Here is a 12,357-nt window from a genome sequence, read left to right on the forward strand (position 1 = left end):
AGTCAGCCACATACATACCTTCATATTTCACTCTTTCAGGCAGACAAAGAAAAAAAAGGAACACAGCATCATTATTTGTGTGCTAGGCACTGTACAAACACATGTCTATCTCATCATGTCACTTGCCACTTCGGGTATCCTTTAACATTTAGAAATAAGGTTAAATTCCACCCATTTATACTTTGTTTGACTAAAAACAACAACTTGCATGCTTGCTTGTTGTGTTATTCAGAAACTACTGCAGCCAAACAGAACAGGGCTGCCAGGCAACTCGTATTGTTTAAAAGGAAAAAAATATGGCAGCCTCCATATACCTATTGGTTCAGTTGTCCTTTAAAAGGCTTTTCCCTGAGTAAATTGTGCTATAAATTACTTATCTCCTATGTTACGGGTTTTTACAGAAGGTAAAAAGTTGAAAGATCTGACAGATTTTGAGGTAGTCCATCTCATGGGAGACTTTCAGTATTATCTTTCTTCTTCACAAAAGGAATGCCTGGAAAGGATCTATACACAGATGTCAGCCAGTTCCTCTACTACATTGCACACTATTTAGGCAAGCAGTTGGACTGAGCAACTCAGTTAGTGCTTTTGTAAATAAAGAAATAATGGAGAATCCCCCATTAGGAGACTGACTAGGCCAAAATCAGATTTTCACTACCTACTGTAACAGGGATATAGAAAAAAATATATATACCGGTAAATGCATCTAAATCTGCAAGGAATGTACATTTATGTGCACAATATGCATTTTAAATTTTACCATTTTCACGATAGATGTTCTTTAAAGAACCACCCACTGTACTCTAGATATATTGCTACCCTAATGTTTTGCAATGTAACATGTCTGTCACCAGAAAATTCAGGGGCCATTAACAGTTGGTGTCGAAAGTGTGAAAGTGTGGATCAGGTTAAATTTTACATTTTGGTAAATCTTGATGAAATTATTTAGATCTTTATAAGCCAAAAAAAATGACGCTGTTGACAATAAAAAACATACATTTCATATTTGACATTTTCTTTTTGCCTTGTATTGGTTTTAAAGGGAACCTTAACTTAGAGGGATATGGATGTTTCCTTTTAAACAATACCAGTTGCTTGTCAGTCCTGTTGATCTCTTTAGCTGCAGTAATGGATGAATCACACACAACTAAAACAAGCATGCAGCTAATCCAGTCTGACTACAGTCAGAGCACCTGATCTGCATGCTTGTTGAGGGGCTGTGGCTAAAAGTATTAGAGACACAGGATCAGCAGGAGAGTCAGGCAACTGGTATTATTTTAAAAGGAAAAATCCATATCCTTCTCAGTTTAGGTTCCCTTTAAGTAATATGTTTCCCAGTTCCACGGCAATTTACTCAGCATTTGGGAATACAAACCATTGCAAAGCTTATCAAAAGACATTTTAAAGCATTCAATCAATGCACGAACCCATAAACAGATTTAATACTGATTAGAACTACTGATAAGAAGTTTCAGCGCTGGGTAAGGTTTCTGAGGAGCATTAATTGCATTTTTCTCTTATCTGCATATTTTCTCCCATGATTAATTGTGTTTTATTACATTTCTTAATACATTTTTCTTTCTTGTCGCTGGAGTACGGGAATTATTTTTTCTACATTACTAACATTTAGAGATAACAGCGGGTACAGTGTAAAAATAGAAACCATATTTTAATATTAATAAATGAAGAGCTATATATTTAGATGATCTAGGTGAATACTGTAACATGTAGTATATGCTTTATCATCCACAGCCAGGTCAATACATTTTCATTGAAATCCCCTTCAGGGATCTGTCAGGTCTGATCGCCTTGCCCAATGACTCTTTTGGCCCTGCAGGAGTTTTCAAAGAAGTTCTGGCAGGCTGGTACCAGCTGCACGTGTGCCTCCTTCCAAAGCAGGATATGATGTAAGCTGGGAGCCAAGCAACGTGTCTTTATGCACTCATTCTAAAACTGCTGTCCAAAAAGATCTGTAAACAGTTGTTCTGGGGCCACAAACATTTAAAAGTGTGTAGCAGGTTTTTGTTTTTTTCATTTTCAGAAAAATATTATGTAGTTGGTGGAAACGGTCTAAATGTTGCTAATGCCAGCTTACATGCTGTATGTACCTTGGGTTTGTGTCAAACTAATGCATTTCCTGCAGATCTGGAAAGGCCTAATTTCACGTTACATGCAAATTGCATTAAAGAGGTTCTATGGGGTGTTACAAAAACCAAAAAGCGTCACTTACTTTGGGCTTCTACCAGCCCCCTGCAGCTTTACACCAGCGGCACGGTGACCTGCTAATTATTCGTCTAACTAGATAGTACTGTGGCAGCGCATGTCCTCAGGACCTTAATGCGCAGTACAAGAAAACTTCGTACTGCGCCTGCGCAGTAAGCTCCCGATGAAACATGCAGCCACAGTGCTATTCATCTATTTAGACAATAATTAGCAGGTCACCGGCAGCGGCGAATGGCGGAGGCTTCTGTGACGGTGTGGGACTTAATAGCTGCAGGGGGCCGGTAGAAGCCCCAGGTGACGCCTTTTGTTTTTCGTAACATCCCACCGAACCCCTTTAAGCCTCTCATTTACGTTATCTACTATCTGATAAAACATATAGTAACAACAAATGAGTAATGGTCCAAAAACTACTAACAATACAAAAATTCATGGTGAACTAAACAGGTATTCACAGAGAAAATAAGATGCACTTCCTCCAGCCAACATAAGAGGCAACGCGCTTTTTACATAAGGTACCAGCTTTTCCTGTTTGCGTAAATGTGTTTGATTCCGCTGTCTAATGCAGCATCCAGGTTTGGCTAAGGTTGGGTACTTTCATGCCCCCCTCTAGGGAGCTCAAGATGTGACGCAACAACTCAACGACATTTGGCCATCGGCTAAATGAGATGTCCCCAAATGCCAAATGAACTGGCCATAAATCTAATTTCAAATATTAACCTAGAGATCACAAAAAGTAAAAGAGGAAGTCGCTTAATGCACTGCATCTGTACTTCATGCATCAAGCAGATTTTTCATTCGGGTTTACTCAAAGCAGCTTGGAAACAAGCACTGAAAACAGTAGAATTGGCTGAAAGAAGTCCGGCACCTGCTGTGATTTCTAGGTACAAATGGCTCCCTGGTTCTGGGGATATATTTAACCCACACATTGCATACAGGTAGGAATGCATAAAGTGGAACCCTAATTCATCACCTGAGCAGCTCCAAGCGGCGGCACACGCAGGCGCTTCATGGCTTTCTGTCTGTCCCCATCTTCTAGTTCATTCGTCACTACAGCCTGGTGACAAGAGAAATAAAGTAAGAGTTACTTGACAAATAGTTCTCAATATAGCAATGAAGCCAGATCTCCTTATTACACTAACTGACAGACATATGTAGAATTAAAGTGAATCCGAGGTGAGAGTAACATGGAGGCTGCCATATTTATTTCCTTTTAAAGAATACCAGTTGCCTGGCAGCCCTGATGATCTATTTGGCTGCAGTAGTGTCTGAATAACACCAAAAACAAGCATGCAGCTAATCTTGTCAGTTCTAACAATATTGTTAGAAACACCTGATCTACATGCTTGTTCAGTGGCTATGGTTGAAAGTATTAGAGGCAGAGGATCAGCAGAATGCCAAGCAACTGGTATTGCTTAAAAGGAAATAAATATGTCAGCCTACATATAATTCTCACCTCGGGTTCACTTAATGAGAAGTTACCGCTGCCGCCGTCAGTCTTCCCGCAGCTCCGATACTGGGTCCCATCACTTCAGCCAGTCGGGGCCAGTCTACGCATGACAAGTGCGCTCTTTGCATCTCTCTCCAGCAGCCACTAGAGAGATACGCAAAGAGCGCACTTCTCTTATGTCAGACTGGCTCCGACTGTCGGAAGTGACGGGACCAGATATCGGAGCTGTGGGAAGACTGAGGACGGCGGCGTGGGAGCGATCCCTGGGTATGGGGCTGGAGGAAGCCCCAGGTATGTATAAAACGTTTCCTATACACCAGCTCTGGTTTCCTTTAAATGAGCCAGCTGGGTGCAACAATGGAAGAGGCAGATGGGTGGTATTTTAAAATGTCAGATGGTTTGTAATCAGCTATAACTTGTCTCTATTCTGAATGGTGCACCCAGTTGTTTTTTAGCGTGAGGAAATGATCTCTTGGTTATTTTGCATCAGATTAACCCTGGCCAAAAAATCTCTTCCAATGTGCCCACTGCTGGTGTGTAATGTTAAGCAGGTCTTACCTACTGCTGACGCTTTTTTAACTTAAAGGATACCCGAACTGACATGTGACATGATGAGATAGACATATGTATGTACAGTGCCTAGCACACAAATAACTATGCTGTGTTCCTTTTTTTCTGATAGAGTTCAATATCAGGTATGTAAGTGGCTGATTCCATCCTGACTCGGACAGGAAGTGACTACAGTGTGACCCTCACTGATAAGCAATTCCAACTATAAAACACGTTCCTAGCAGTAAATGGCTTCTGAGAGCAAGAAAGATAAAAAGAGGAATTTCTTATCAGTGAGAGTCACACTGTAGTCACTTCCTATCTAAGTCAGGACTGAGTCAGCCACTTACATACCTGAATATTAACTCTTTCAGGCAGAGAAAGAAAAAAAGGAACACAGCATAGTTATTTGTGTGCTAGGCACTGTACAAATACATGTCTATCTCATCATGTCACATGTCAGTTCAGGTATCCTTTAACACCACAGCTGGTGGCAAACCATGGCAGAAATTTTGACGACAGGGATTAATGGAGCTTTAAAAATTACACTACAGCAACCATTTAACAACATTTTTCTTAACATGTAAGTAAAGTCAAGAACACTTAGGAAGGATAAAAGCTATAGGTAAGTCACCCTTACAAAGATCATTCCACACATCAGTATTATTTGCATATCTCAAGCTGTTTTAAGAATCACTGTTGACTTCAGTAAAGAGCTGCAGTAAAGAGCTGTGGATGCAGATAGTACTAACTGCTTGCTTCACCTTGCTTTGCCCTTCTAGTAAAAGGACTCTCCTCTGAGAGGAGCTTAAAGGCAGGGATCATCCTTTAGTGTCTGAACCAAGTGTCAAAAATAATGGAGAATAAGCAGCTCAGCAGGTAATATCTCCAGAATTTGCAGAAAATAAGATGGAAACACACCATGAAGCAGCAAACACATCCTGCAGCTCCTGGTTGGACAATTTAGTCTCCAGGGTTATTATAAAGCAAATCTAGCACATGAATAAACAGGGAAACTAACGAGATCCTGCTGTGCTCACAATAACCAAACTGACTTCTGTGCACCTGGTAACCATTTACAAGCTATAGAAGATGCCATTGATTTTCATGATTCCCAGCTTTGCAGTCCAATAGCAAGATGAGGTACTGGCCTAGAAAGTGGCATGAAAATAGAGTTTATTCTGAGGAGACTAAGATGGGATGCAGAGACCCCAGTTCGAATCCCAGCCAGGGAACTACTTTCACTGAGTTTGTATGTTCTCCCCATGTCTGTGAGGGTTTCCCCCATGCACTCAAGATTTCCTCCCACACCCCAAAAACATACAGATAACTTAATTGGCTTCCCCCTAAAATTGGCCCTAAACTATAATAGACATAACTATGGCAGGGGTTACATTGCAAGTCCCTTTTAGTAACAGTTAGTGCCAAGACTGTAAAGCGCCGTGGAAGATGTCGGCGCTATATAAATACTAAATAATAATAAACCCCCCTAGAACTTGCGGGAAGCACCACTGTGAATTAGGTAGTATTTTGTGATATGACAGGTTTTAATATGGTAAACTAAGCGAGTAACCAGAATGAAGTTTTCAGCCGATTTCTAAAGGTTTTTTTAATTTCTTTTTAAAGAATGCCTGATGTTGCTTTGTCCAACGCTCCCCACTGGCTCTTCCATAGTGAGGAACAAGCATGCTAGGCTGCACTGAAATGTCAGTTCAAACCTGACTCATCGACAGTAGCTGCAGGCCTGACCAATCAAGTATGTATGACCGTCCACGTTTGTATAAGGCTTTACACAGTCTATGACCTTCCAAATATAGTGGCATGATCACACAAGCCAGAGGCCTCAATTCTTTACAGCAAATGAGAAAAAGAAAAAAGTGCATAGCAATACCTCAGTCTCAGAAATCAGCTGATTAATTTTCTTGCAGGTGTAGAATGGTGCCACTTCCACATGCGCCACCCTCCAGTCCGCACCACGGCTCGTTTCCAAGATCTTGTCATGTTTCTTTAGGATCTTACGGAACCCTGTGAAGTTCAGATTCTAACAAAATAGGAAAAAAGGGTATTGAACAAAAATTAAAACCATCACAGTCCAACATCACTTCTTATTACATTATATTTCTATCCTGGCATGCAGCAGTTTCATGATAGCTAGTGTAAAAACAAAGATTAGTATTTAAGTCATCTTGTTCATCAGTTTGATGAGGACATCTCTAGTCTTTTGCACTTGCCAAAAATGTCTACATCCAAAGCAAACTCCTTCCTCAGAGCCAGCTAGCTTGTTTCCCTTCAACAAAGAAAAGAGCTGGCACATCCAAAGTTAATCTTTATTGGTTCCATGTAAAAGAATATGGCCAATGTTTCGGAGCCACGTAGGACCCCTTTATCAAGGCAATGCTTGCTCGGAGGCAAATATCTGTCTGCCGCTGTACAAAAGTTCCTGTAGAGGAAGTGGGAGTCTCTCTCTCCTGTAGACACTTGCAGGGAAGCAATGTGTATTCATCTGGGATCAGCAGCAGCCTGTTTCTCGTTTGAAACAAGCAAAACTATCACGACTGAAGCCTCATCTACACGGTACAATTTTCCATCAGATAAGGAATCTATTAGATAGATCTAATAAGAAATTGCATCGTGTGTAGACGTCGAAATTGTTCCAGATCAATTTTGCTTTGATAAGTACCCCAAATCTAGGGTATAAAAGAGGGACTCAACTCACTAGTAGATAAACTCCTCACAAACTGTTTAATCTATGAATAACAGAGGGTCAATGACCCTTACACTGATTATTGGACAGCTCACACAGAGTTTTTGGGAAAGCGGGGTCTGTCAAACCTTTACAGAGTACACCCAACAGATTCTCAGATGTATCAAAACTGATCAATAATTGGAGGCAGTAAAATGTTTCTCCAGGTTGGTAGCATTATAGGACTTGTTTCAATGTTAAAGATTCTTACTTTGAAAAAGGCCAGATGTAAGTAGGAAATGTAGACAGGGCTGTGGAGTCGAAGTTGGAAAAATTTGGGAGTACTTTGAGTCGGAGATTTCATAAACTGAGGAGTCGGATGATTTTTGTACACACTCCATAAGCCATATAAGTGCTGTGGTGTAGGAGTTGGAGCAATTTTGGGTTAAGTTAAGGTCAGTGGTGTTATAAACTGAGGAGTCCGAGTCGGATGATTTTTGTACCAACTCTACAGGCCTGAATGTAGATTCAATTTTTCAGACGCAGAAAGCAACCCAACGTGTCTGCCAATACAAGGCAGGTCTGGTCACATCTAGAGTCTGGGTCATGTCACAGCTAGTAATGCAAAGCATGAATGCCAGCTGCAATAGCATATTTTGAAATCAAAAAGGTAAATAGGCCAGTAGCTGAGAGGTTAGCAAAGGAAGATGGATTAAAAAGGAAAAGCAAATGCTAAGCTACCTGCAGGAAACTTTTATTAAAAAGTAATTACATTAATTCATGGAGTCTACGTACCTTACTCCAATCACCCCTATCAACACATTAACACCCATACGCAGCCACACGTAACCCATGCATGCCGAGTGCCTGCAGAGTGCAGATAATACTCGAGTTGTAGGAAGGTTTTACGCAACAGCAAGCTACAGCTGGCCACGAGAAAGGAATTGTCCAGAGAAAGGAGGAGACTTGCCGCATGAGCCATCCCCGCCTAGTGAGACAAAGCGATTCTGCTGACACACCTAAAAGGGTTATCCAGTCAACACTTAAGGTGAAATTATTCCATGACCGGCCTCATTTCCTTAACATTTAGTGCGCTCTCTCCTGTCTCCCTATCTTGTAGTTTTAATTTGTGAGCAAGGCTAGGGTCAGAGGTAAGTTAACCAGGAGGTTAAAGGCCCATGACAAGAAACCCCTCGCCAACCATGTGCTGTTATACTATTTGGGACGTTAGGAGTAAGCAAAGTTTCAAGACAAAGTTAGGGATAAGTTTACTGGATAGGTGATGGTTAATGCTAGGCATAAGGTTGTGTTAAAGGGAAGGTTCAAGCAAAATAAAAAAATGAGTTTCACTTACCTGGGGCTTCTACCAGCCTCATGCAGCCATCCTGTGCCCTCCTAGTCACTCACTGCTGCTCCAGTCCCCTGCTGGCAGCTTGCCGACCTTGGAGGTCGGCGGGCCGCATTGCGTACATTTTTACGCATTCCCGCTAGTGCAGGAACATTAACACATACAATTTTACGCGTTACTGGTTCAATGCGTAAATTTTTACGCATTAAACCAGTAATGCGTAAACTTTTTTGTGTTAATGTTCCTGCACTAGCAGGAATGCGTAAAAATGTACGCAATGCGGCCCGCCGACTTCCGAGGTCGGCAAGCTGCCAGCAGGGGACTGGAGCAGGTGTGAGTGACTAGGAGGGCACAGGATGGCTGCATGGGGCTGGTAGAAGCCCCAGGTAAGTGAAACTCATTTTATTTTGCTTGGACATTCCCTTTAAAGCTGTTATACACGTAGCTATCCGATTGTTCAATCAATCTTCTCATTGAGCAAAGAAAGTCAGATCTGGCAACCATCGCCTGAAATTTAAAATGTCATTCCACAGCTAATGATCGATGCATTTAATTATTATTTGGTCGAGGTTAGTTTCATGCAGAAGTCGACAACCTAATTAGTGTCATACCTACGAAACTGTGATGGATTATGTGCCGTGTCAGTTCAGGTATGCTTTAAAGAGACTGTGCAGTGCGTCACCATTTCCCTATCTGGCTGTAGGGCTGTATAGTATGCAGCCTGAAAACTTACGCATCCCAGGCTTCTTTCATCACCGAACTCAGTTCAGAATCGGACTATGAATGATGCATTGTATTTCTTCCACTTCCCCATATCATCGCTGCCTGGCATCAGTATTCCTGCCAAGGCCAGGTGATTACATCAACAGAGGTCCAGAGGGTGTGTGGCCAGCATGAGAAGTGTGTGACAGGAAGATACCGTATATGGCATGGGTGGAATGGACATGGCTGTATTTCAAATTCAGAAAGTGTAGGTGACTCCAGGAACTCATTAATTAGGGATGGTAAGTTTGGCACGGTGAGCTTCAATCCTGTATTGCCCAGCGCCACACTCTAGCCCAGTGGTCCCCAAACGTTTTGGGTCAAGGGCCGGGTCAACATACTTCAGACTGCTGGGGGGTCGGAGTATACATAAAATGATGTGGAAGTCTTTGTGGGCCAGACAGTGAAGCATACCCAGGTGACAACCTACAATCCAATTGGACAGCAGTGTCACCTGATGTGGAATTTGACTGGAAGCCAGCAAATTACTGCTTTCTGGCTTCCATGTGAATGGGTGGTGCCAGCACTGCTATTCTAAATGCAGACCACCAATATTTAAAGGTGTAGCTGACCACATCTATAAGTAATCTATAAGTAATACATTTTGCGTGTGGGGGGCAGTAAAAAAGCCTCAAAGGGCAACATTCGGCCCGCGGGCCTTAGTTTGAGGACCACTGCTCTAGCCTGAAGTCAGTCAGCCAGCAGGGATGGACTTCTCCGTGGTGAATGCAATTGTGTGTCTGAGCACGGTCACCGTAACCAACTCCATGTCTATCGGCCAGCTGACTTCAAGCAAAAAGCTATGCAGGGCATTAAGGAATGGAACCATGCTACGGTGAGCTACCATCTCCATTTACAAGGGATAATCAGAGCTTCATTAGGCTGAGGTAACATTGCAACCATGGATGGTGATGGCGAATACACTCCTCTCACCTCTCCGCAGGACAGAATGAGCAGTTCATCTGAAAGCCATCTTGAATGATTACTACAAGTGCCAGGCATTGTACAGGTGTGAGGCTTTAGGGTACAAATATTAACGGGCTGCAATACAGTTGCAATAATCTTGAAATTACACAGGCCATATGATTAAGAACCAGGCTCCAGCCTGAAACATGTAAGCCTGTTATGTCAGTTATTTGCATTTTTGCACAATAAGAAGAATTTTTGGCATTAACAGTGTGTTGTGGACTTCTCTCGTTTATGGACAGGGCATGCAAAAATAAAATAAAATTATTGTCAGAACCTATAGTGAATACTGTATATACTCCTGTTATAATACCACTTATGCTTGAAGAATTTTTTTAAACCTATATTACCCCTTTAAGATAAAGCTATATGATAATCCCTTGTGAAGTCAGTGACCCCACAGCACGAGGACACAATACTGCGCAGATCACCATTTCCACAAAGGTTTACATGAATAAGCATTTTCCACTTCCATAATTAGTCACATGTTTATGATGTGAGCTCCTTTCCTACAGCATTAAATGTAGCATATATATGCCTCTTTATCATTGGGATGACAGTGCTGATGCAAGATTTTTGCTTAACAAGTACGGTAACCAGAATGATTTTCAAACATTATTAGAAAGGTGTGTCGCACACTCACAACAGGTAATCCCCGGTTAACAAACGAGATAGGGACTGTAGGTTCGTTCTTAACCTGAATCTGTTCTTAAGTCAGAACACTGTGCTATCTCTGTCCCCTGTGCCTCCTCTGTGCCTCCAGTGCCCCCCCTCTGTGTCACCTCTGCCCTCTGTACCTACTTATACAAGTTTAAAAGGAATTTTTTCTTAGAATTTTTTAAAATCGATTTTCTCAAAAACTACAAGTCCAATTTGGGAAAAAAATGTTTGACTTGTTCCCATGGAAACACAGAATCCATGCCGTTCGTATCGGCGGGTCGTTCGTAATTCGGGGACTACCTGTATTGGTAAGGCCACAGTACATACTGCATGTAAGAGTACTCAGGAAAACCAGGAGGAAGGATGTCTTAAACCATCAACAATTTGAATGAGGACTGGCATTTCCTTCCAAATGTTAATTGTATTTCAAACAAACCAAGAAGCCAATGTTTCAAGACCACGCCCAGTTTCTTTATCAAGGCACAATGCTGTAAAGCCTGGTACACACCATACAATTTCCTGTCAGATAGATGGGTCTAATAGATAATTTCCGATCTGATTTCCGATAGTTTTTCTTATGGATTTGCATAAAAGTAATCAGAAAAACTATTGAAAATCCGATCAGATCTGTCGGAAATTATCTATCGACCAATCTATCTGATGGGAAATTGCATGGTGTGTACCAGGCATAATGGCACAGTCTGTCCACTGCTCTAATGGCACATCAGACCTACAGAAGTCAGGGGTGGGTAAAGTCACCTTTTCATTCTCACTCTTTAGTGATGTGTGGCAGAGGCGCAAATTCACCACAGACTTTTTAGGTCTGAGGATTTTAACGCGACTTTAGCAGCAAAAACACACTTTAATAGAGCTAAGAACAGTTAGAATCTCTGTCACATTTTTACTGTATAGATATAGGAAAAAAAACTGTGCAGGCGCTCAACATAAACAAATAGTCCACAGTCTCAAAAAAGTCTATGTTCACAGGGACAACAATGGCATCAGAAAAGTTCATAAAAATGGATAAATCCACCAGGTACTCTCACCAGATCAGGTGGCTGACTGAATCACAGATCAGCTAAAACAGCATGTACATAAACTCCAGCGATTTCCTACAAACATCCACACAGCAACACACAGCAGAAGTTATCATAACTTCTGCTGTGTGTTGCTGTGTGGATGTTTGTAGGAAATCTGAGTCCTGACACCCACACTATGGTGTGGGGGAAACAAGGACAAGTGACAGAATAGCATTAGCTAGAAAAAAAGCTAGACAAATTCATTTGTGTATGGCCAAGGGGGAGTGTTTCAAGTTGTCTGGATGAGAGATGCGACATATGTCCAGCACCAGTCTCAAAGTTCTGTGCCCCCAGGGTCCCCGTTCTAGTCAGGGCTGTGGATTTTGTACAAAAATCATCAGACTCCGACTCCTCAGTTTATAAAACCACAACTCCGACCAACTCATACTCCGGGTGCCCAAAATTGCCCCAACTCCTCGACTCCGACTCCACAGCCCTGGTTCTAGTCAGCTGAAATTTTCGACTGGACTAAAACGTCGAATATGGATGGGGAAGACATGGCAGCTATCCTGCCAGATAATGCTCCTTTGTGCTGTCCTTTAAAGACCTGTTACATAGTTATTTTGGTTGAAAAAAGACATAAGTCCATCGAGTTCAACCAGAGAATAAAGTGCAACACCAGCCTGCTCCCTCACATATC

At 41.9% G+C, this 12,357-nt stretch overlaps 1 protein-coding gene across 1 annotated transcript in view; it reads right to left on the reverse strand.

Moving 5' to 3' along the window:
- Positions 1-12,357, reverse strand: part of XPR1 (xenotropic and polytropic retrovirus receptor 1) — a 233,036-nt gene that overhangs the window by 38,453 nt on the left and 182,226 nt on the right. The window contains exons 5-6 of the mRNA XM_068239712.1: positions 6,111-6,260; positions 3,194-3,277 (exon numbers count right to left, since the gene is read on the reverse strand). Coding sequence (XP_068095813.1) covers positions 3,194-3,277; positions 6,111-6,260 — 234 coding nt within the window. The remainder of the gene's footprint in view (positions 1-3,193; positions 3,278-6,110; positions 6,261-12,357) is intronic.

This window comes from Hyperolius riggenbachi, chromosome 6 (genome assembly GCF_040937935.1).
Source record: "Hyperolius riggenbachi isolate aHypRig1 chromosome 6, aHypRig1.pri, whole genome shotgun sequence".
NCBI lineage: Eukaryota > Metazoa > Chordata > Amphibia > Anura > Hyperoliidae > Hyperolius > Hyperolius riggenbachi.